Raw genomic sequence first — 26,577 nt, 5'->3', positions numbered from 1 at the left:
GAGAGCTTCACCTCTAGGCCACAGCAATGTGACCTCTTAAATGCCATCAGTACAAGGATAATACTTAATTGTACACCTCTATTCCAGATCATCCACATGAGGTGTTTTCTGATGCCTGGAGGAAATATGGGTCTGGTTGCAGAAATCTTGGCTTCAGATCAACCTAAATTGGCTGTACAATCCCTCAAATCAGTGGTTTTCCATCATTAACTCTGAATGGGTTTACACTGCCATGGGCAAAGTTGATGCACAGTGAGAAGTTTCTACCAGATTCATGGCTCCAGCTTGAGGAGCTTTTGTATAAATACGCATTGTTCACTTGTGGCATCTGTTCCTGAATTGAGAGGCATTGCTCGCAGCCACACACGTTTTAGATGTTTCTTGGAAGAACTGTTGTAATGTATTCCATGTGAGGCTGCCTTTGAAGACTGTTTGGAAGCTTCAGCTGGTCCTGGACATAGCAACAAATGTAATTTTGGGCGTACTATGGCATGCCCATATAACACTGCTACTATATAGATTCAGTTGGTTCCCAGTAAGATTCTGGCTAATGGTCTCCTTTAAAGACCTACATGGCATGGGACCAGATTGCTTGCAGGACTCCCCAGTTCTAGTGGTTTCTACCCATCTCACAATATTTGGCACAATGAGTATGTTCTGGGTCCCCTAGTGAAGCAATGTCCCTGGCGGTCCCAGAAAGTGTGCTTTCTCTGTCATGGCACCAGCCCTATAAAGCAGCTTCCCCTGATATATGAATGGTTGTGACTGTTGGTCTTTTAGAAGGCTGTGAAGACTGTGTCTCCAGGCATTGGAATGGGATATTAATTCTGGACTTCTGGTGTGAATATATGTGATAAGTGGAAATTAAGATTTATTTTTTTTAATTGAAACCCCAATTGGTTTCTTTTTAGTTTTAATAGAATGCTACAGTTAACTTTGTTCACTGTCCAGAGGTTGATTTTTTTTAGATGGATGAGAGGTCATATAAATTGGATGGATGGATAAATTTCCTATAATTTCTAGATTAGGAATATACAACGCTTCTAGTTTTTGACTGCTGGGGACAGTTTTTTTTAAAAAAAAAAATCTTACATCTACAGCTCCCCACTTTTATTGAATTGACTGCATCTTTTCAGACAGTCTCTCCAATGGCTTTGGATATAGTCATATTATCACTTGGTGGCTTCAGGTTTTTTAAAATTTCTTACATGTCTGAGCAAGTAATTTGTAGATCAGAAGGTGTTGTCAATTCCATTTGCTAGAGCCATAATATTACATCCTTGGGGTTTTATATGCCTGGTATGCATTCTGTGGAATCAATTATCTTCGGACTCATCATTTAACACTTAATAAAATTGTAGAAGGAATTCAAAGTAACTTTATATGATGCTCCACTCTAATGAAATCATCTTACCTTCTAGAGATCTAAAGATATAATTGTTTTGGGGAGTTTTTTATTTATGGAAGACAATGCAGTTGGAAATACGTTGGGTTTTGGTTTTGTACCATTTTATATAGTAACCAGCAAAATTGATTATGTAAGTTGATTATTATTGATTATGTAATATTAGTTTATGAAACCAGACTAATTGTTATTGTTTTGTTTTGATTTCAATTTCTATATTTTATTTTATATATGATACATTATAATTTGTATTATACATCTTATAAAATGTCTAGCTAGAGGTGAAAAAACCCTATATGATTATCATTACCAGACAATTAAATGTGAAGCTTTTGTATTACTTAGGGGAGAGCACGCCAAGGAACTCACTGGGAAAGATGGCTGTGAAGAAAGAAAAATGGAAAATGAAGTATTATCTATAAATGAAACCAAAGGTAGCTGCTATTTTGCTATTTCATGCTATATGTGCTGTACAAGAGTTTTAACAAATTAGTGACATAAATTAATACTTTCAATTGGCTTTATGGAATAATTTCATCAATGAAACGTTTTATTAAAAAAACAGAGCCACACTTGCCTTCATAAGACTCTTTGGTTTTAGATTGTCTTTAGGGATTCAGGCCGTGTCCCCCTGAATTCTACTACGGAGTTCATAATGGCTAAAAAAAAAGAGAGATATATATAAGTAAACATACAAATAATGATTAATACTAAGTGACTAAAGATGGAATTTACTTAATTATTTTTTATTTAAAGACATAGGATTATTTTAAATCCCACGGGGCGCTAGGCAGTTTACAGAACACAGACATGCTAACAAAGTAGATGATGTCATCATCATCTTTATTATCTTCAAACTAGTAGTTGTAGACAAAGAAAGAATGCAGAATTTGATCTGTAAAAATGGAAGGAAAAGCAATCTCACATTGGAGAAGGTAGAGGTGTTAGGTGGGTTGTGAGTGACCAGTTATAAGTTGCAGTAAATTGTTCAGCCAGGACTAGTGTGTGGTGGGTTTGTGAAATTGGCATTTATGGACAACCATAAAAAGGAGATAAATTGAACAAAATATTATACAGGAGTGCCCAGTGAGAAATTTCAGGCTTAGGATTTTTAAAAAAGAAAAACAGTGACAATCACTGCCCATCTTATAACAAATTCTGGACGGCTTCGAAGCAAAAATTAAAACAACACAAAAGCTGTATTAAAACTATTAAAACCAAAAACAAAATCCTGGCACCAAGTCAAACTTCTGATGTGTAATCCCTTCATCCCAGTGTTTGCGGGTCCGCCTAAATTCTCAGTGCTTTACAGAAGACTAGAAGGGTAGATCTTCAGGGGGCAAAGTGTTCCATAGCGCAGGGGCTACCAAACGAAAAGATACGCTTCCTAGCTCCCATAAGATGGCAATATTTAAGAGAAGGAACTAGGAACATCCCACCTACCATTGGGAGCTGAAGCAATGATATAGTTTTTTCAAAATGCAGAGGGAAATGAAAGAGGCTGAGCAGTTTTCATAGAAGATAAGTACATAAGGTAGTTTAAACTGTGTTCAAGAAAATGTAGTTATATATCTATTTCAGACATAATTAGTACAGATTAGAGTATTTCTGATACTCTATAGATATATTCATTAATTAATGCCATTTAGTAATAAGTCAAATGGGCCAAGTATGTTAAACTGAACATACTTTACAAGTGTCTTCATATCATATGTACAATAACAAAACTTGTTTTATTATTGCTTGCAGACAGCAAGGAAACCAATAGCAGAAGTTCCCATCTACAGCCAGTCATTTTATCTTCCAAGCTCACAACTTCTGCACTTCCATTGCGATGGGAACAGCACAGTAAGCTCCTTCCTACAGTAGCTGGGATTCCTGCCAGTAAAGTTTCTAAATGGAGCACAGACGAGGTATGTCTTAAAATGGAATTTTCACCTTAAAAAAGTGAAAAACTTTAATGGACTTTTTGCTAAAGAAAAAAAAAACCCGAAACAATGATTTATGGATTTAATTATTGAGAAGAGTAAGAATTAAATAAGAGGATGAAGGGATTATTGGAAGATTTAAGAGGCAGGGGAGACAGTAGGTTTGTTAATAAGGTCGGAAGTCATCTATTTTAATTTCCTTGGTTGTTTTCCTTCCTTCCTTCCTCTTTTTTTTTTTGGATGTTTTTATATATTTAATAAAAATATTTTTAAAAATGGAATTTTTATTCACCATCAGCTAATATTACTTGATAGAGTTCTATTAGAATAGGATATATCATAATCCATTGTGATGATATATTCATTGCATATTTCTATTTTGCCTTTTTATATTTTAGTAGTGATTAGGAGGGGATGCTATTATCTATCATAATAAAGTAGGCTAGTGAAAGTGAATACTGATCTATTTATAGGGTATTTTTTTCTCCCTTTATCAGGAGAGAGGTATTTTGTATTGTCCTTTTTATTGATTTGCTAAATTTACTTCCCACTGGTCATTCACCACCCAAGATGGCATACTGTACATAGCTTTCCCCCTATTCAGATACAGCCTAGTGAAATAGGTCTGACTGAAAGTGAGAGCACGCTCAACTCCACTACTGACCTTCTATGGCAGGGGTGTCAGACTCATGGGCTGTGGGCCAGATGTGTCACACTGGCCACACCCATCCCGTTTAGTGAAGGAAAAAAGGTCACAATATGTCATGTGACTACATGACACTGCAGGTTTGACATCCCTGTTTTATGGTGTCCTTCTGCTCCTAAAACCTCTGCAATCACATCCGCTTTCTGAATATGCTTTTAAGATAGCTTGCTTCCATTTTTCCCCCCTCTGTTACTGCCATAGAAGTGAGAGAATAGAGATTCCAATGCCTGATTCCTTTGCCTGAAGTGCACAATCTCACAGATGATGTGTGTTAGTGCTTTGGCTCTGCATTTGCCTCCTTACGGCTCACCCTAATTTCAATAAATTGAATTTCAAGTTTAATGGCAGATTATATTCATCTTGTACCTTAGCTTAGGATAATTTTAGTACATGTCACAAAGATAAGTATCTTCTTCAGGAGATTCAGCCTTCTACATATGTCTAACCCTATTCTAGAGATATTTTAGGGAATCTTGGAATGCTCTATTTCTCCTTCAGACTATTTTACTCTGAATGTTAATCCTGCAAATTGGAAGCAATTCAGATTGTTCTTTTCATGGTGTTTTGGATGAAACAGGCCTGTTTTGTTGCTAGACTCTCTGTAATGTTCTGTTCCCAGACTTACTCAAGTTTTCCCTTCCTATCTATGAAAGCAGTTTTCCCTTTCCTATCTTCCTATCTATGAAAGCAACATTTTTCCTTCTTTTTTCATGTTTTGAGTAGTAAACAGTATGATCTTCTGATTGAAAGAATCCATTTCATTTTGCTGGTGCTATAGATGTCAACATACAATCCATTCCTTTCATCTTTCATTGTATTCAGTTTTCTTATGTTCTTGCTTCTTAAATTCCATGTTTCCACCACAGTTTTTTGCAAGTTTGAATTTCTTTTCCTGGATGTCAGCATCAGCAACTAGAGTCCTGAAGACTTTACTCTAGCTGTGTACTGATCAACATTAATTCTTGAAAAGATCCTCAACACTTCCTCAATAGTGTGTTGAAGGCCATCCAACCTGGGAGGCCATAAATCCTGCATTATCTCATCAATCACTTTATTTTGTGTATCAGTTTAATATTCTTGGTAAAATATCAGTTGGTCTATCATTGCTTTCTCCCATTCTTTATGGCTTTGCTACTGTCACTAAAGTGAGCCTTCATCTCCAACATCTTCCTATATGGCTGCCCCAACGGTGCTTTTTTCAAGAGGCAACTGGACTTTCTGGTTTTTCTTTGACTGGATGGTGGGGAATGGAAAGATTTATACTCCTTGCAGACAGCTGGTCATTTGCATTCTTTTAGCAGAAGAATGCAAATGACTAGCTGTTTGCAAGGAGTATAAATCCTTCCATTCCCCACCATCCAGTTAGAGCTGAAAAAGCTTCTTGGTGAGAAGCGAAACGTCTTCAAAGAAAAACCAGAAAAGTCTAGTTGCCTCTTGAAAAAAAGCACCTTTGGGACAGCCATGACCTGGATGACTGAGAATCTCCACAGACATTCCTATATTGCTGTTACATGATATACAGTAGGTGCCTGTTTGTCTTAGCTGGGCAGAGGGATGACTTTCATGGCTTGAATGATCCCACTAGAACAGTGATCCCCAACCTTTTTATGCCGCGGCCCGGTACCGGCATCAGCTGGGCGCCGTGGCCCGGTACCGGCATCAACTGGGCGCCGCCATCTTTTTGACGAAAAAGTGCTTCCGGTGACCTCACCGGAAGCACTTTTTCATCAAAAAGATGGCGGCACGCTGCTCGGTGAGCTTTTTCGGGTAAATGGCTTTCTACCGGAAAAGCTCACGAGCGCTAGCCGCCATCTTTTTGATGAAAAGTGCTTCTGGTGAGCTTTCTACCGGAAAAGTTCACCGGAAGCACTTTTTATCAAAAAGATGGCGGCGCTTCAGCAACCAGCAGCCCGGTAAGACTTGTTCCGCGGACGGTACCGGTCCGCGGACCAGCGTTTGGGGACCCCTGCACTAGAATTATTTACTTTCAGGATATAACTCCCATTTTTCTTTGATCATTCATCCCAGGAATATGACCGTGCTGCAGTGAAGGAGCATTGATGGAGTTGCGGTGGGGCTTAGAGTCTAAATAGCAATCTTGCTTCATTGACATTATTTAGATCAGTAAATTTGAAGAGGCGGAATGCATGATATGTAGACAAAATGCTCTTACAGGTAGTACATCTAGAGCTCCCCAATTAGGGTTGAACAGCATGGGTTTGTTAAGAACAGATCATGCCAAACCAATCTTATTTCATTCTTCAACACAGTGACTAAATTAGTAGACCAGCAAAATACTGTGGACATAATATATTTAGAGTTCAGCAAGGCATTCAACAAAGAGGACCACAACCTACTTCTTAGTAGAAAAAAGTAGAATAGATAGCACCATCACTAGATGGACTCACAACTGGCTGGCAAACCATAGTCAACAAGTAGTCCTTAATGGGTCTAAGTCTACATGGAGGGAAGTAAGCAGTGGGATTCCACAAGGTTCCGTCTTAGGCCCAGTACTCTTCAATATCTTCATTAACGACTTAGATGAGGGAATAGAAGGGGAACTTACCAAATTTGCAGATGACACTAAGCTGGCAGGAATAGCTAACGCCCAAGAAGATAGGCTCAAGATCCACATGGATCTTGACAGACTAGAACACTGGGCCATATCTAACAAAATGAAATTCAATGTAGAGAAAAGTAAAGTCCTACACTTAGGCAAGAAAACCAAAAGTACACATACAGACTGGGTGAAACCAGGCTCAATAGCAGTAACTGTGAGAGGGATCTTGGAGTCTTAGTGGACAACCAGCTAAATATGAGCCAGCAGTGTGCAGCAGCAGCCAAAAAAACTAATGCAATCCTAAGTTGTATTAACAGAGGGATACAATCAAGATCAAGGGAGGTATACTAATACCACTCTATGAAGCCTTAGTAAGACCACACCTAGAGTACTGCATCCAGTTTTGTTCACCACATTACAAAAAAGATGTTGAGACTCTAGAAAAAGTACAGAGAAGAGCAACCAGGATGATTAGGGGACTGGAGACTAAAACATATGAAGAACGGTTACAGGAACTGGGCTTGGCTAACCTAGTAAAGAGAAGGACCAGGGGAGACATGATAGCAATCTTCCAATATTTGAGGGGCTGCCACAGAGAGGAAGGGGTAAACCTGTTTTCTAAAGCTCCTGTAGGCCAGACAAGGAATAATGGATGGAAACTGAACAAGGAGAGATTTAACCTGGAAATAAGGAGAAACTTTCTGACAGTGAGAACAATCAACCAATGGAACAGCTTGCCCTTGGAAGTTGTGGGAGTGCCATCACTTGAGACCTTCAAGAAGAGATTGGACTGCCATTTGTCAGAAATGGTGTAGGGTCTCCCGCTTGGGCGGGGGGTTGGACTAAATGGTCCCTTCCAACTCTGATGATCTGTTATCTGTTATAATTGGCTCCAAATTTTCTATTACTAAGTAAGGTAGTTATGTCCCATTTTATGAACTTTACCACAAGTAAGTGGATCACTGAAGTTGTTAAGTGTGAACCATGCGATCATTAAGTGAATCTGGCTTCCCCATTGGCTTGGCTTGGCGGAAGCTGGCTGGGAAGGTTACAAATAGTGAACACATGATCACTCACAGGAGTGTGCAACTGTCATAAATATATACCAGTTGCCATTTGAATTTTGATCACATGACCATGAAGAAATACAGTGCTTAAAAGTGAGAAAACCAGCCACAATTCACTTTTTTCAGTGCCATTGTAACGTCAAATGTCACTAAAAAATAGTTCTAAATCAAGGACTTTAAACAAGACTAAAAAAGATTAAGTCGAGTATAGAGTTTAGACAGCTTGACCATTGCTATTTATAACATTGGAAGAAGCTATAGTACCCTTGCCATCTTTGAAACAAGTATTTGCTGACACCCCCCCCATTCCTATCACTTAGAAGCAAGATGAAGAGCTAAATGAACAGCTATTCTATTATTCTTACTTTTTTATTTTGTTAAAATTGCTTGGCAGGTCTCAGAGTTCATTCGGAGTTTGCCAGGTTGTGAGGAGCATGGCAAAGTATTCAAAGATGAGGTGAGTATAGCAGATCAGTCCTTTGGGTGATCAAGGTTCAGCACTCTTACAGGGTTTCATATAATGTTTAACTGGCAAAAGATAATATGTCTACAATAAATCAGCCCTGTTTTTAATTTCATTTCTGAAGACAGTCTCTCAGCATGGTTTCACCAAATTGTCTTAAAACTGACTTCGGTGAAATAAAATGTGTAATTAATTTTGCCCTAGAAATTCAACTGGAATTGGAATTATTCTTTCCTGAATCAAGGATGCATTTTTTAAAGGCATTGTTTGTTAGAATATCTAAAATATTGCTTTAAATTACGTGACAATGTTATATGCATATGGCAATGTGTAAATGCCTTGCAAGTTCAAAGTTTCAACGTGACATACATTTCAGAGAGTGTAATTATTCTTCAAAGTGAGGCGTTCAGTAAAAAGAAAATGGGCATTAATACTCACCTCCTTTTTCAATCAGTTATGCCCACTTAATATATTGGGATGTTATTTATTGCATACATAATAGACATAGGAATTTTTAAATGTTGCTAATCTAGTTCCAGTCCAACCAGCATGTAAGCAGTGCTCATAATTGTAATTCAATGCTATCAGGAAGACGTCAAGTCCTCCATCTATATTTACTGCTTGTAAAGAAATGAAAAAAAGGGGAAGACTAAACTAACCCAGGGGCTTTGATGCCATTGTTGACTTGATTAAGATAAAGAGAACATTTAGGAAAACAATATTTCTATAACGCCGTAATTTAAAATACCATGATTTCTCTGAAGGATGGGATATAATATAATAATTTTACTGTGGATCCTATTTTAACTCAACTAGTGACTTATAATTGGCATGCAGGAATGTGACAGATTTCCGAAGCTGCATATGAAGGCTGTGATAATCCTTTGAAAAGAGGCTTTGGAACCAACACAAATAGCTCATCTTGAGTTTGCTTGTAGTGATTGTGCCTGCTTACACAGGCAGAAGAAATTACAGCTTCAGTGATGCAATTTTTTTTGAAGAATGTGAGCAGCGCTTTGTACATATTCCAGCATATTCCAGAGCACGTCTTCTGAAGCTTTTTCACAGACCTTCTACATACTGCAAACAACATGCTTCTGGCTTGCTTCTGTATTTTAGGAGATAAATTATTTCTATTAGCCTCACATCCCTTTAGTCCTTTGATACAATTTAAAATAAACTTTTAACTAGATATTTAGTGGCATGAGCTGAACAAGTGCTCAAAGAATTCTGGAATAGTTTTTGTTTTGCTTTTACAAAAGCCATCCTGACCATTCTTATGGCTGAATCACTTATGCTAACTAGAAAGGCAGGAGCAATGGCAGTCTTTGGGGGGAAAGTTGATAAGCATCACTGAGGAATATTTCTTATGCAATGAACAAGGTGAATTCAATTCACTCTTAAGATTAACAAATTCCATTTTGCTATATCTGTAGTGAATAGATTGATCCCATTTTAAATTATTGTTATAGAGTTGAAAGTACATTCATAGCTGTGTGGAGTCATTAACATGTAGATTTGGTTTTTCCTTTCAGCAAATCGATGGGGAAGCTTTTCTTCTAATGACTCAAGCAGACATTGTCAAAATAATGAGCATTAAACTGGGACCAGCCCTAAAAATCTTCAATTCCATCCTGATGTTCAAAGCTGCTGATAAAAACTCTCATAATGAACTCTGATAAAAGGTCTACAGGACAACATCTGCACTCCAGCCAATGTTTTAGCCAAAGCACAAAGATATAGAAAGATAACCTAGGATGAATATTTCAAAGGGAAAAAGTCTTAAGTGCATGAAATAAAGATACTTTCCAAAAACTAGGGCAACTGGACACTTCTGAGAAGTGCTTAAGGTTTTTAGCAAGATAAAAATTTAATAGAGCAGGTACGTAAAGTTCGTCAACCTGGTGGTTTTAATTTTTCTACAATTAGCCACCTTAATTTAATTGGGGAACCAGTAACTAAGGGAACATATTAGAATCATGGTTATATTAGCCTTTTTAAAGGAATCACAAAATATATACTTTATGAATTTACCCATTGGGCTTAGTTAATCTCTTTGTCCTATTTGACCATTTTCATAAGAAACTGTTCACAATTTAAAAATATTTGGGATGCAATTAGTTAATGGAAATGGTTAACTCATTAATTTTGCACTACACTGAAAACTGCTGTGGATTCTGGTTGGTTTATTCTAAGAAAACTGCTGAAGATCAGTGCTGGTTTTTTTTAATTATTTTTGCATGGTTAAAAGAAAAAGAAATACTTCCAGTAGCATATTTGGTATGAAATTATTAATAAGAACTACAAAAGGTTAATGTAATTATATTTCATGTTGCATTATATTACTTTAGTTCATTCTATGAAAAGAGATACAAATTAAATGTGCATATGCAGAATAAAAATAATCCTGCACTGTAAAAAAAACACCTTTTTATAAAGAATTAAATTGGTTGAACAGGAATATTAACTCAATAATCTAAAAATAGCAGTAAGGGAAAAGTTAAAACAGTTCTATCCAATTTAAAAGGAATTTGTAAAAGTTAGGTCACTTGACTTTAACATGTGCAATAGAAAGCAATGTGAAAAAGATCATCAAGGGTTATATTACATTGTTCTGTTCAGTCTTTTTTATAAAAGTTGCATCTTTTATATTTTGTTCTGACTTTTTACACTTAAAATTGCATTTAAAATTGTTACGCTTCATAACTGCCAAAATGTGAAAGAACTTTTGTATGACTCATTTTTCATGCAGTTGGTTTGTATCAATATTAGTACAGTCATATTTTTCCATTTGTCTTAGTTTTCACTGAAAGTTGTGGTGAACAGTTTCCTTCAAAGATGAGAGAAGCCAAAATGCTTAAGTGTGTTGTACAGTTTTTCGGGAAATGGAATTCCAAAGATCAATTGGAAGCAAGAAGATCAGCAAGAGCTATGGCTCAGCTTCTACCCTTCTCTCAAAGAGCATCTACACACACACAAACACACACATTCAATGGGATTTTATTTGTAGTGCAGCAAATCACTTTCACCTGGTTTAGAAAAGTATCCATCATTTCTCTTAGCAGAGAAATAGTCGCCTACCTCTCCTTTAGCCCATGTCATATACTTTGTGAGTCTGCCTTTAAAGATATGTGAATTGGTCATAACTTTCTCCTGCCCTGCTGTTTGGAAAATTCCTGGCATGAGATGATTCAGGGCACGGAGAATAGCATGAAGATAGCTGTTTTGCCAGGAGGCTGCATTTTCAACCTACAAAACCAGAAAGCAGATTCAGGATCTTACCTTTATTCCCCTAATTCATTTACCAATTATGGGTATATGTGCCTTGAATCAGTTTTAACTCCTGGCAACCTGCATTTTTCATGGCAGAAAAGAGTTTGCCCTGGACTTCTTCCCAGGGCTGAGAGAAAATTATTGGCCCATGCTTAAGGCCAGAATTCACTCCGCCAATTTCTAGCCTGATACTATCAACCATTACACTAAACTGGCTCTTTATAATCTTTCATTTTGGGGGAACGGGGTGCCTTTGAGTCAGTGTTGACCCCTGCAGTTTTCCTGATGAGGTTTCTCAGGAGTGATTTGCCCTTGCCTGCTTCCTAGGGTTGAGAGAGAGAGTGGCCCAAGGTCACCCAACTGACTGTGTGTCTAAAGCAAGACTAAAACTCAAAAGAGTCTTCCAATTTCTAGCATGCCTTACGCACTGTTAGAAGAAATTTCTGGATTCATATCTAGGCCAGGCCCTCCATAGAACACAGGGAATAAGTTACTTGGAACAGAGGCAGACATGATTTCAATAGCATAACATGCAGTATAGCAGTCAAAAGATAGGCTAGGAACTTGAAATTTTGAAGTAGTTACCTTTATAGAGAAACCTTTCCTTTGCTCCTCTCCCAAGGATAGAGTCTGACCTCTAGGGATTGATAAAGAAGAATATTTGTAGCTCAGGGATGAAATGAGGGGACCTTGCTCAGAGAGCACCATGGACCCATCTAAGAAATATTAGGAACTAATTAGCTGGATGGACAAAAGGGGATGCTTGGTTAGATACCCTGTTGAGCTTGTGTGGTTTTTCCACTCATTTACCCTATCAACCAGCTTTCTGTTTAATTAACATTGCAGCAGGAGGTGGCGGTCACATAGAGGAAAGGATTTTTTGTTTTTAAATAGGTATAATTTATGGTATCCTGAAAGAAATGTTTACCTGAATGGGTTGTTCCCTTGGCCAATTTTATCATCTTTTGTGTTGACCTTGGGTGATGGATCCAGGTTTGGGGAATTTTGCTATGTTTGTAAAGGATTTCCATATCCTGAGGGGATTTTGTAGGGTTTGGTTCATTTACTGATTTCTGCCAACTTCCTATCAGTTTCTTCAAAAAAAATCAAGCTTGGCTAAAAAGTTCAGGTGGTTTTTTTTAATGTTGTGACTGGACTTTCCTGGAGTCAGACATGGCCAAGATTACAGTATTATCTGGCTAGAACAGACATAGGCATTTTATGGTCTGTGAGCCATAGCCAGGCTTATACCTGCCCCTATCCAGCCCACCATTGGGCTAGAAGGTGTTAAGGAGGCTTTTGCCTTCTAACAGTACAATTCCATATATTCTAACAGCAACTGGCTCTCTTTAGAATTATTTGGCGCTTTGTATTTAATGAACTATTACTACCCCCCAGAGAACAATTGCATTCTGAAATGTCAGAAGCAAATGCAGTCTTTATGTCAGAGAAAGCAGCTCTTTCCTTGGTGCTTATCATTTAACCCAGAAATGACAGCACAAACTGAAAAAGCTGGCTAAGTAATAAGATCATTACCAAACAGGAGATTGAACTGCTGATCCTTGTATTTAATACTAAGCAATTAATTATTGCTTAGAATTTCAGGTTACTGTCAAAGAGCATAAAAGGAAAACAATCACATATTTTTAGTAATTTTAATGACCAACACCTTTTACCAAAGATATTATCTAAGGAAAAAAAAATAGTTTATTGTTCTCTGAGGCAAGGGTTCCCAATCCCCTGGGGCCACACAAAGGTGAGTGGCGAGTGAGCAAAGCTTCATCTAAATTTGCAGCTTTTCCGCAGCACTAGCAATACTGCTTCAGCTCCACCTCAGATCATCAGGTGTAAGATTAAATTAGAAGCACAAAGCCTACTGTAAATTGCACAAATATGCAAGGGATCTAAGTTGCAAGTTGCTCCCTGGTCTGTGGAAAAATTGTCTTCTACAACAGTGGCCCCCAACCTTTTTTGAACCAGGGACTGGTTTCACGATTATTTATTCTTCCATGGACCAGTACCTGAGTTAACGCGAGACTCCACTGCCATCGGGATGGCTTTTCGTTCGAAGCCGCCCCCCCTCGACAAAACTAAGGCGTGAACACCCAAACGCCGCTTTCCAACTGAAAAACCGGAAGCACTTTCCAACCAAAAACCTGGAAGCGCTGTCGAAACAAGATGGCGGCGCCCAAGCTTTGCGGCCCAGTAAAAAATGATCCACGGACTGGTACCGGTCCGGGGACCGGTGGTTGGGGACCCCTGTTCTACAAAACTGCTCCCTAGTGCCCAAAAGGTTGGAAGCGCTGGTCTAGGCTATCCACCAGCTCTTTACATATCTCCTAATTAATACCAGGTATGAAAAGAAAAGCTACTTTTTCCCCAACACATTAGACAGAAGTGAAGGCATGCCTATTATCTTCATACCTGGCAAAGATTTTTTTGGGGGGGGAGGAGGGGGAGAAATTCCAGGATTATATCAGTCAAAAATGTTCAAGAATGTCATAGCAGAATAAATTTGGAATTTCTCCTTAGTGCTTGGTATAATAATAAGATGGGAGATAATTTCCATATATTGTTAATGTGACACATGATGGTATCTTTAGAATGAAAAATTAACCATCACCCCCAATTCTATAGAATCAAGGTTTTTTCAGATTTAGCAACCTTTAAGATATCTGGATCTCAACTCCCAGAATGCCATAGCCATAAAAGAGAGTTTTAAGTCCAGGCATCTTAAAAGATGCCATGTTTGAAAAACACTGGTTTAGATTCTACTTAGAATACAACATAATGAATCTGGGATGAAAAGCTATTTCCCAGTGCCCTTTTGGAGGTGAAGTTTGTTAATTTTAGTTTAGATTTTCTAAAATTATGATTGAATATCGTTCATTTAAAGTTTTGAATTCCAAACTGCTATACTATCTCCAAATGTTTTCATACATTTCCAGATATATTATTTCAAATATATATATGTTTTTTCCCCATAAACAACAGCAATTTGAATGTCCCTCACCCAGTATGTTGTTAATGGTGTTCTCTGCATATAGTTCCAAATTCTCAAGGGCTTTCTTATAAACATCCTGGTACGTTAGAAACTGAAACTCTGTAAATAGCTAAAGGGAGGGAGGAAGAGGACATAATTCAGAAAAGGGATTTTAAGAAACTTTTCCCATTCAAGAAAAAGGCATGGTTAAGATTCACTCTTCGGCTACTGTTTTAAGCAGCAGGCACAACCTGAATGTCAGTTGAGAGGTCACAAAAAGAAGTTATATAAGGATCACTATCTTGGCAGGAAAACATAAAGCCCTTCAAAAAATGCAAGGTGGGATGAAGTTTGCTGTGTGTAGCACAACATTTTTTTGTTATCTAAAAAACCCAGAAACATAAGTAGTGTGGCCAATACGTGTGAAAGTGGTAGCGTTGTAGAGACATAGTTATTTTTGCACTACATTAATCAATGGGAAGTGTGAAGCAATGATCACTAGTGCAAACCATTTATGTTGCCAACAATAAAATGGCAAAGTAATAAATATGACTCGCCTGCTAGAAAAATCACAGTTGGAGTCTACATTATTCTAATAAGCACAAACACTGTTTTTTTTTTTAATGAACATGCTGAAGCATGAACTGTACAGTAATAATTAAGAAGTGCCCTTGCAGACTTCTTAAAGTTGGAATACTCTGAGGATTTATCATTTTATTCCTAGTTATGGCCATTTTATTATCCTACTCTTCTCTCTTTCATCCCATGAATTTCAAACCAAGCTTTCATTTATCCCAGTGTCAGATTCCTCACTGTGAACACTGTTAATTTGCTGGGCTGTGCATTCGTTAATTTTACCAAAATGCATTTTTTGAGAGTGGTCATAAGTGGGAAAATAGTAATGTACTCCTAAATCAAAGGCAGCTCTGTTAAATGAAATGAAGTGTTATTGTGGCTCTAAGCAATGGATGGGTGCCAAAGTAGGATCCTGCCACCACCAACTGCCTTTCTAATCTACTCTTTGGATATGTATTTATGATGTTTACATGTTGCCCACCTCACAGAAACCTGACTCTGGGCAATGTGCAATAAAATAAAAAACAATAATTAGAAAAATAATATTAAAACATAAAAATTATTGTAATTAAAAAAACCTAAAAGGTAAAAATAGCATAGATGTTACACTCAAATGTAGCCACCTCATTAAAACTCCATTTTGGTGAAGCCTCCAAGTCTGTTGTCCCAAAGCTGCTTTTTAAGGTGGCAACTGGACTTTCTTGTTTTTCTGTGAAGATGTTTTGTTTCTCATCCAAGAAGCTTCTTCAGCTCTGACAGAATAATGGGGAATAGAAGGATTTATACTCCTTTCAGACAGCTGGTCATTTGCATCTTTTTAGAGCCAGGGTGTCAAACTCGCGTCATCACAGCGTTGTCACGTGACATATCGTGACTTTTTTCCCCTTCGCTAAACCAGATGTGGCCATTGCTAGCGCATGACACATCCAGCCCGCAGGCCGCAAGTTTGACAGCCCTGTTTTAGAGGATCGTTGAAGCACTTGGTGGTTTATCTGTGTCCATTGACATAACCAAGTTTTAAGAGACTTCCAGAAGGACATCAAGGAGGGTGCCAGTCTCACTGGGAAGGCAATGTGATCTTCCAAAGGGCTGGCACCATCACAACAGAAAACATCTGGATCCTGCCAAATGTAGTTGCTTAGCAGACAAAGGCATCCCTTTGTAAGCATATTTCCATCCATAATATCACTGGAAACCTTAAGTACATTCCAGAGAATTAAACAAACTCTACTTATTTATCTTTATCTCCTGGACCAGAAATGCCTTATTTGATGCCAATTTGGTGCCTATTTAGTTATGTATTTAATTATCTGGAAAAAGAATCCCTCCTTATAATCACCACAATTAAGTAATTTAAGCATTGTTTTGAGCAGTTGTTAAAGCTACTAAAAAAAGATTATTATAGTGTTACTAACTAAATCTAATCTCACCAGTAACTACAGTATAATACAACTAGTAATTATCAAGAGTAGCTTTAAAACTGAATTAGCATACATGAAAAAAACAGGATTAAGTTCCTTAAAACAGAGAACTATGGTTTTTTTAAAAAAAAATAAGCTAAGACTAGATAGATTCTAGGTACACTGCAACCAATCAAAGATATTAAGAGCACCATTTCATTCAAAACTAACATGATTAACCCCAGTTTCATTATAGCCTTTTTTGTAGAAATCAAATTGCAAAAATCAAGGATACATCGGGAATATTTTAGCAGAATCTGGGTATCTTCCAGATGAAGATTGGAGTTTCCAGAATTCCCTGTTATTTTAGCCATTGTGGAAGTATTTCCCAAACCTGGGTAATTTATCCAAAATTCTGTACAAACCCATTACCCAATCATAACAGGGATATTTAAATTCGTAAAGTGTTTTACCTACATTGAGTAAAAAGGACTTTCTAATAAGCAGATTCGGATAATAAAGGAAAATGTTTGGGAAGCACTGTATTAAGGCTTCAACACACCTGGAAATCACCAGGTAGGGGAAGGCTAGGCTCTTTTCTATTCATTATCTCCAGGACCTTATTCCATAGAATATCTTTCTATGAAAACGTTATCATTTCTAAGCATTCAAACTTCAATTGCCTCATCCCTCAGCTCAGAGGTATTCTATTCATCAAACATTTCCCTTATTTGCACATATGCCAATAAAATGAAGTTACACACAGCCATTGATAAATAAATATCTACTAGAAAATGTCTAAGAGTCCCAGAATGTAGCAATACCTGCTATATCTTATCTGAGCTTGAAGCTAAAAGTTTGGCTTTGTTGGTGTTTGAGTGGGAATTCTCTAGAAAATACCAGGATGTAGGATACAGTGGAAAGTTGAAAAATATGCTGGGAAAGGCCCATGGCAAATCACTGTGACCAAGGAAACAGGAATAAGAGTATTCACCAGGGACAAATTCAACTCTTCAGAACAACCGAGAGACATATCTTCAATTGCTGTCCATGCAGAGTTAATTAAGAATGTTAAAAACATTACAGGTCCAGGACCTGTTATGGGACAGAATGTCCTCTTTGCTTTGAGGTCCTCCCCCTTCTCCTGCATTCTCTCACAAAATAAAATTTGGAGTACTGGAATTGGGTGGGAAGAAATAATGATTCCAAATCAAATATGGATAAAAAAATGTAATTTTGTTTAAAGACATTTATGGAAGAAATGTAATCAATTTTCCTCCTACTTCTGAAGTCGCTCTGTATCCATCCCTTTTCATTTAAGGAGGCTTTCCTTCCTGAGTTTTAAATTATTATTAGAAAGCTGATCCACTGAAATCAATAGAATTTTAGGATTCAATCTTGAATTCCTTTTGGAAATTAAAAGAAGACTCATCATTCTCAATTAGTTGCTTTGGTTGGAGGTAGTTTTTATTTGGTTCAATAAAAAAAGATCCAGCCTTTTCCTTCTACAGCACAGACAGTAAAAATGGGTTTGACCCAGGGGTGAAATTCAATTTTTTTCCCTACCAGCTCTGTGGGTGTGGCTTGGTGGGTGGCGGTGGGGGAGGGGCTCAGTCTCTAAAAGGAAGAAGGCGGGCAGGCGTGAGTGGGGCCAACTGATTCAAATTGTCCCTACCACCTCTCCAAACCGATTCAAATAGTCCCTACTACCTCTCCCAAGGTAGTGTGAGGTGGTTGAATTTAACTCTGACCATTAGTACTTTCTATTTTCTGACCCCCTCATAAAATGAATGAGAAGAGCAAGATGTCTTCTCAATTCCCACCATTATCTTCTCATTTACTTCTGAGCCTCCTTCTTACTAAGATGAGCGAGCAAGATAGATGCAGCAGTTTTATCGTTCACACATAGTACTGTATCCTCAGGATCCATTCTGAGCATTCAACAGAACCCAAGCAGATTAACTTCAATTACTCTACTCAATTCCAATAGAGTAGGGTATCAAACTCATGTCGTCACATCATTGTCATGTGACATATTGGGACTTTTTTCCCCTTTGCTAAACCAGGCATGGGTGTGGCCAGCATGTGATGCATTTGGCCTGCAGGCCAGGAGTTGGACAGCCCTGCAATAGAGCTTCAACTCAACTTCAGGCTATGGGTTGACAAAAATCAAAAGGAAAAGGCTAAAGTACTTGTTTTAAAGGAATGTTAATTCCAGCCCATGAACAAACTGCTAGATTACTTCCTACATTTAGTGTATTCCAATTTTAAAACTGAAGGTTAATGTAGAACGTATGTGGGGAGGGGGAATATAAATGGATAAATTAGAACCCAATCTATTGCATCTCTTCCATAAAAATGTAATTGCCTATTTAATTCAAGAGAACAACCATAAAATAGAACTGCATTCATTTTAATATTCAGAAATCCACTTTTGTCATTATCAGGGAAAGAGTATGCCTGCAGAAAACAACTCACTACATTGTTCTACTGCTAAATGATGGGATGTATATATTCATCTTGTGTGCACAGACAACTTGTTTAAAATTCTTTATTTTATTAACTTAAATTTATTTAAATGTATTAACTTAAATGCGAAAGAAACAAGAAAAAGAGAAATAGCATTAAAATCAATATTTTTTTCAGTCTGTCTGTCTTTCTGTCTGAACCAGTTGCCAGGAAAACAGCAGGGAATCTCAGTGACATTATTGAACAGAAAGAATATATATATATATATATATATATATATATATATATATATATATATATATATATATATATATATATATATATATATATATATATATATATATATATATATATCTTTGGTTATTCGGGTTTTCTCCCGCGTAAGATTCAAAGTATCTGAGGCAGCGTTTGGCGGTCCCTCGCCATCTTCAGGCTGGTGCTTTGGCTTAGTGCCAGTGCAAGCAGCTTGCACTGGCACTAAGCCAAAGCACCAGCCTGAAGATGGCGAGTGGGACCTCGCCAAACGCTTGCCTCAGATACTTTGAATCTTACGCGAGAAAACCCAATAACCAAAGATCCACATACAAATACCCGCGAGAACCTCAGAAAACATATATATATATATATATATATATATATATATATATATATATATATATATATATATATATATATATATATATATATATATATATATATATATATATATATATATATATATATGGAAAAGCAGACTATTTGACTCTTAAAATCTATTGCTTAAGCATTGATTTAGCTTCTCCTTTCAGAGGGGTCTTCTAGTCAGAATAAATTATCTAAGCATCCAGACTACATCTATCAGAAGCAAGTTTAAAAAAAAACTCTTTTATCTTTTTAGGTTTTCCTGAACTGTTGTAATACAATCTTCTGAAATACTTCGTTCAAGGTAGCTTTCAGACATGTTGAAATACATTTCTTATAACTCATGCCATCCAGCAGGTCTGGAGACTAGCAGATGGTAAAAATTATCATAAAAAAATAAAAAGTTATAGAAAAGTTATCATGATACAAGATTAGACCATCTTCTCATGTTTCCTACATGTTAAACTTATTATCTCACTACTTCTAACAATACATTATATTTCCTCTACCAAACATCTCCATCCCAGTTGTAGTCAGGAATCTTTCAATTCACCTGACTGCTGGTGACTGCAGGAATGCATCTGGGCAAAAGTGGTTTGCCATTGCTTCTTTTAAGATGACTCTTTTACTTCCTGGTCTAATCTGCAACATCAGTATTCCCTAATTATCTTCTATCCAACTCAATTTATTTCAACTTGCATTTATCTTCTATCCAAGTCCTTACTATCCCAGACCCTGCTTAGATTCTAGATCCAGATAAATTTAGGTAGGGCAATGTTGTCAACCTCAGCTGCTTTAAGATGTTGGCTGAGAAATTCTGGGAGTTGAAGTCTACATATCTTAAACATACCTGAGAAACATTGGGCTAAGTATCAACTGAATAAAATTTGTTCTCACTGAACTTTCAGTAAGATATTGACTACCATGCTGTACATCTTTCAGTGATTTCTGGAATAATTATACATTTGCCAGGTGTTACTTAAGAAATATTTTGGATACTAGCCATCAACTTTCTTCTTCAGGCCTTATTACTAATGTTAATTTAAAATCTAACAAATCTGGCAACATTTGCAGAATGACATGCAGGATGCCAATTATCTCAACACCTGTATGCAGGGTGCCAATTAACTCAACATCTGTGATAGATAATACTTAAGTTGTTCTTCCATTCTTCCTGGCTATCAGCTCGATATTTTTACCCTAAAGGAAGGGACCCTGTTAGAATTTGAGTTTATATGTTCCTTACATTTCTATGTTATCCTTAGATGCTATATTACTCAAAGCATAAAGCAGAAATGATCAAATCAAGCAAACATGATTGTCTCATGTGGTAGTTACTGGGGAGTTAGCAGTCAGGTCCCTATTCTGGACTACAAACAAAACCCTTTATGTTTGGAAGTTCAGCATTTCTAAAAGAGAATCATTGCTGTTTGGACACCCTGCAAAGCAGTTGGGAACTTTCTTCATGTCCTTTGATCATGCTCCTGTCCAATCCAACTGCTGTAAAAATTGGCACTTATAAGGTTATACATACTTGTTCTACCATAGCTGCAGAAATCACATTATACTTACAAATATCTTGGCATCCTTCAGTCTCAAAAGACTATGGCATCATGCTCTGAAAAGAGGTCCTAAAACAGCATCTAGTGTGGCTAAAAAGGCCAATTTGAGAGTGGCAATCCCTTCCACAATGAGAACAGATACAGTCTGTCCTCTTTCCAGTCCCCAGATTTTGCTGGTTCCTGAACTGTCTCTTTGCCTCAGCCTGCCGAATGAGTGTCTCTTCGAATTGGAGAAGGCCATGCTGTGTCTTTAGCCTCCAAGCTGAATGATAAGAGGTCAAGGTTTCCCAGCTGTTGATGTCCTTTCCCAAGGCCTTTAGATCCCTCTTGCAGATATCCCTATATCGCAGCTGTGGTCTCCCTCTATGGCACTTTCCCTGCACTAATTCTCCATACAGGAAGGTCTTTCAGAATCTGCCCATCAGCCATCCTCACGACATGCCCAAGCCAGCATAGACATCACTGTTTCAAACTTACAAATAGGAAATAAAATAAAATTTAGCATTATTGAATACGTTAATACAATGGCGTTACTTTAAAGAATACAATGCACTCATTTATTTTCCCATTTCCAAAGAAGGAGTATATATTCTACCTGTTAGAATTAAGCTAAACAAAGTGATCCGAACTCTCAGCTTAATCTTTCTCCACTTATTTCAGCTTGCTGATCTATACCACAGACAAGTCAAATCTATTCACCACATTGTTAGGGGCAAATACCCTTCAACTTTCCTATGAATGGCCCCTATTTCTTATCTAGAGTTCCACTTTACAGGTAAAGAAAAACATTATCTTTTTCTTACCTTCTTTCTAGTCCAGGACATATAATCCTATTTCTCCTTCCCAATGTACATTGATGAGTAGGAAATTAAACAAACATTTGTAGGCCATCATTCCCAGAATTTACCAAAGTGGCTTTGTAAAAGAACAGAAGTAACAAATGGACTCTTCTTCAGGCTTCCCCACTTGATTCCAGTTTCTTGGTAGCTCTTAATGATTAATTATCTCTTACCTCCAAGCATTTCAAGATAAAGTTCACAGCAGGCAAACATCAATTTATTATCATCCTTATAGAAATTCACCTCACATCAGGCTTCTCCCGTAAGGCAGAATGTTAAAAACAGCCATACTTACAGCAATCCATCACAGTACTTCACCATGTCAGCTAGCAAGAATTCAATTATCCAAATTCCCATATTATGATCAGGATAGTTTCCCTCTGCTAATACATTTGACATCATAAGGAAACACGGGCAGAATATGTGAATGGATTCAATGTAATACTTGCTATCTTGCTAAAACATGTTTCATGATGATTATTTTTCTATTAAGGGAAGAGGACACAACTCTTAATAGCTGTTTCAATGCTAACACCCTGTGGATTTTTAAAAACTAGTCCTGTCAATTGCTTCTTTATAATCAAGGACAAACCAACCTTGATTATAAAACCAGATCTTTATGTTACCATAATTTGTTCTGCAGAAAGGTAAGGTGCATCTAATAATATTCCGCAGATTCTACTCAGTCATCTGAATGCAACAATGCGTTTCTTTTTCAAGTTAATGTTCTTTATAAGAAATCATGCTTTCCTGTCATGCAGTTTGGATACGAAGTTATTAAAGCGCTGTGCATTCATATTATGGATTCTGCAGAGTATTCAGCATACAAAGGTCAATATACAGTATAATCTAATTCAATAAAGCCATTAGTCCAGAGTTAAAGTCAGGTGTAGAGATGGCCTTAATTTCCAACATTTGTATCATTTTAAATGAATGCTCTTTCAGGCCTGTTCCTTACAACCTATATGTATCTCGATTCAAGGCACAATGCTATAATGATTCTTACCCCTGCCTTAGGGTAAGATGTCTAAGAGTCAAAAAGTCACTATTCAATAATCAGCAGTAACATATTAGTTTAAAATAGTTTAAACATAAGGTCTTATGTTAATCCTCTTGACAATATTACAAATATTCAAATACGTTTACCTACTTTTATGTAGACTCAGCAGATTTTTCTCATTAATTCACTTTTGCTTCTTTGGTGTTTTGTTGTTTTCATTAATGTATTTATCTTCTCTACAGCTGGCTGAATGCCAAGAGTCCTATAATAAAATCAAATATTGTTTATAACTTCTGTTTAAACACAATGATATAATTATGTTATTTTTTTTTATGGTGAGGAAGGCCTTACCTTTTTTTAATTTAGTAATTTCATCACAAGTACAGTTTCAGTAACTTATCACCTTCTCTTAAAGTACAACAAATAATTTCTTCTTCTCATATCCTATCTTTTATCAGTAAACAAATGCATAAAACCTCAACTTTTCATCCTTGATGTCAACAAAAGTTTCATTAGGTGTTGCCAGAGAGAACAACATATCTATTCTAGCCTTGATTAAATAAACCAACTGTCAGCTGTTCATCTGATATTGAGGTGGTAAACGATAAGATACCAACTCACTCGTGTAGCTTCAGTGAAGTTTTTATTTGTCTCCCACACCACAAGAACAGGTAACAGCGATCAAATTATGTTTAAAGTCAGCTCTGGTTTTCGTTGCAACCCAGAGGTGTATTTATACATGTTATACCTTAGATAATAACATAATTACTATAACCACCTTCCGGCCACCTTCGCTGCCTAACATCAGACATCCTTAAATTAAAGAAACATGGTAACTATACCTTTCCCCTGCTCGATGATTCCATGCACCCCAATGACAATTCACCCCATCCCCCATTTGCCCCGCACCATTATTACACCACCACCCTCTTGACATCCAGTCATGAATCATCATTATTGCACCACTCCTTGTCAGGAAGTCGATGTCAGTCATTGGAGGAATTTTCATCATAACGCCAACATGGTAACACAGTCAATGTAAGGTAATTAAAAGACTATGGTCGTATTGCATCTCAGCTGTCTCAGCTCCAGTCTGTTCCTCATTGGAGTCGTGACACCAACTTTTTTTGTAGATAAAACTTTCAAAGTTCAGCAAACTCATGAATCTGAAATTATCAGCAAGTGGAAGCTTAATTTAATGATTCTGTTATTCTATTGTTCTGTTATATGTCAGGGCATTTTTCTATTTGAAATCTAGTAAACAAAGTACAATTTTATACAAAGTACAATTTTGGTAATTTTATCAAGGAATTGTTATTAAATTTTTATCAGAAAACTACCAATGTCCTTTAATCAAATTTTATGATTAAATTTCTCTTAAGAATATAACTGCCAAGCTGGAGGCCTATCAACATGTTTTGAACAATGCAAATGAAAAAAACTGCAATAGGAAAGAGCATATTAAAAGGTATGTGGACTTTACAATGCTAGGATTCGTCCAACAGAGAAAGGTAAATATTTAATTTTGCTGCCATTTAATGAATAAACATCAAGAAGTAGATGTAGATATATATAGATAATTGGGTAGCTTTATTGAATGGCCTGTGTGCTTGCTCTGATCTAGGTACAGGAATTGGTCAGGAATATGCCGGGAGTCAATTAAACTGGAGTTCATATAAAGTAATTCTCCCACAACAGTGACAAAGTATTACTAAAGTGCCTTATAAAACAAAGGAGTTTTGTTTGTTTTTTTAAAAAAACAACAACTGTGTTCAAGTACATCAAGCAAAGAATATTCATTACATGTTTCACTAAGCTTTCAAACATATGGTTTTGGGACAGTGGTGGGATTCAATTTTGTTTACTATCGGTTCTGTGGGCATGGCTTGGTGGGCGTGGCAGGGGACGGATACTGCAAAATCTCCAGTTAGAGGTGGTATTTGCTGGTTCTCCGAACTACTCAAAAATTCCACTACCGGTTCTCAAGAACTGGTCAGAACCTGCTGAATACCACCTCTGCTTTGGGAGGATTCTGTGAATGCAAATGAATGAGCATTACAATCCAGAATGATTTGCCTGATGTGCCATTATTTCAACTACTTTTTATAAGAAACTTCCCCACTAGCTGCTCCTGGTGACTCAGGAGCAAGCGGCTCAGAGAGAAGAGTCAACAGTGTCTCCCCCTCCCCCCGGTTGTCTGTTGTTTTAATCATATCCATTGGCATTGCCTTCTTGACCACCCTATCACTGAATGCCAAGAGAACACCTCTGCTCCCATCTTCCCTTGAGTAAAGAATCAAGTAATAATTACTCTTCTATTCCCTTTCGCTTCCAGTAGGCAGACGTTTCAGACCAAAAGACATTAAAAGTCTTTTTGCAGCAATTCAGAAACAGTGCTCTGAAAACTTTGCCATAAGCAATTGGTTGGGAAAGCATATTGCAGTGGTGGCTAACCTTTTTGGGCTCCTGTGCCAAAAATTGTGCATATGCTTGCACTTGAGCGCTCACGTGCCAGCACCCAGAAAGCAACGTGCGCACCCCCCACACCCCGTGTACATGCGCGCACAATCCCTGCCATGCCCTCTTTTCTGCATTGTGCCTCACAGCTGATTTTCGGCCTGTTTGATGCCTTTTTCAGCCTCCCAGGGGCTTGAGGAAGGCCTCTGCAGGCTTTGCAGGTCGAAAAATTGGCCCATTTCATCACTTCCAGTATTTCCGGAAATACAGGAACTGACGAAACGGGCCTATTTTTTTGGCTTGCAAGGTCTGCAGAGGCCTTCCTCAAGCCCCTGGGAGGCCGAAAAAAGGCCTCAAACAGGCCGAAAATTAGGCATGCCATAGGTTCGCCATCACGGGCATATTGTTTCCATTTCATTACATCAGAGGATTAATCGATGTTCTTATAGTTATTAGCTTTTAGACTCAATGAGCATAATGGCCAATATTGGCCAGGAATCTGGCAAAGGTCCTGTTTTGTTTTTGTAGAACACTTTCCTCCAATTCATAACCACTAGGCTCCACTTATCTAAATAAAGTGAAAGTATATGAAGATGAATACCATGTTTACACTAGCTTCAAATACTTTGTGGGTGAGCTTTGGCAAAGAAAAAAAGGCTTTGGGGTAACTTCTCCGCATACTTCAACATTCAAGTTTGGAAGCATAAATGTCTTTCCCAGACTCCGAAACCAACTTTCTCAGGAGGAAAGCTATATTTACTTACCAAACGAATAATTTCAAACAGGGTTATATACAATGGATCATTCAATATATATGACTTATTTTATTGAACTCCTTGATTTATGGATAAAAACATATATACTTTCTACATATTCCAGAATAAGTACACAGTTACGAAGAGAAAGAAATAGGGCATACCAATCTACCATTAAAATTAGGAACCAGGTCTCCCAAATTCATCTCATTGCAGACTTGGCAACAACAATCAATTTCCATCTTCAGATAGTTTCATGGTAGCTTGAAGAATAATATATATTATTTTTAGTATCTCAGTTCCCCCTTTCTCCAAAGAATCTGCATAGGAACTCTTTTTTTGCAAGGCTAATCAAAGCTTCTATCCCACAACATTAACATAATCCATGCCATTCATATTTACATAGTACAATCATGCCTACTGAAAGCAGCTAGTTACATGATGCCTTTTTCACTTGCTCTTAATATTCCACTCTGGTTTTTGTCTGTTCCAGACAGGAAGCATAATACTTCA

The 26,577-nt window shown here is 37.3% G+C and overlaps 1 protein-coding gene across 6 annotated transcripts in view; it reads left to right on the top strand.

The window, feature by feature from the left end:
• L3MBTL3 (L3MBTL histone methyl-lysine binding protein 3) overlaps window positions 1-10,915 on the top strand; it is an 83,910-nt gene extending 72,995 nt beyond the window's left edge. For all 6 annotated transcript variants that reach the window (XM_087971977.1, XM_087971968.1, XM_087971947.1 and 3 more), the window contains 4 exons: window positions 1,751-1,839; window positions 3,155-3,318; window positions 8,061-8,123; window positions 9,665-10,915. In XM_087971977.1, coding sequence (XP_087828103.1) covers window positions 1,751-1,839; window positions 3,155-3,318; window positions 8,061-8,123; window positions 9,665-9,808 — 460 coding nt within the window. In that variant the 3' untranslated portion in view covers window positions 9,809-10,915. The remainder of the gene's footprint in view (window positions 1-1,750; window positions 1,840-3,154; window positions 3,319-8,060; window positions 8,124-9,664) is intronic.
• The last annotated feature ends 15,662 nt before the right edge of the window (window positions 10,916-26,577 follow it).

Source organism: Notechis scutatus, chromosome 1 (assembly GCF_049901735.1).
Source record: "Notechis scutatus isolate UNSWTSFEM ecotype Mainland chromosome 1, rNotScu1.2, whole genome shotgun sequence".
NCBI classification, from domain to species: Eukaryota; Metazoa; Chordata; class Lepidosauria; order Squamata; family Elapidae; genus Notechis; species Notechis scutatus.
Note: the sequence above shows the minus strand (reverse complement) of the source record. Positions and strands in the feature narration are given on the sequence as shown.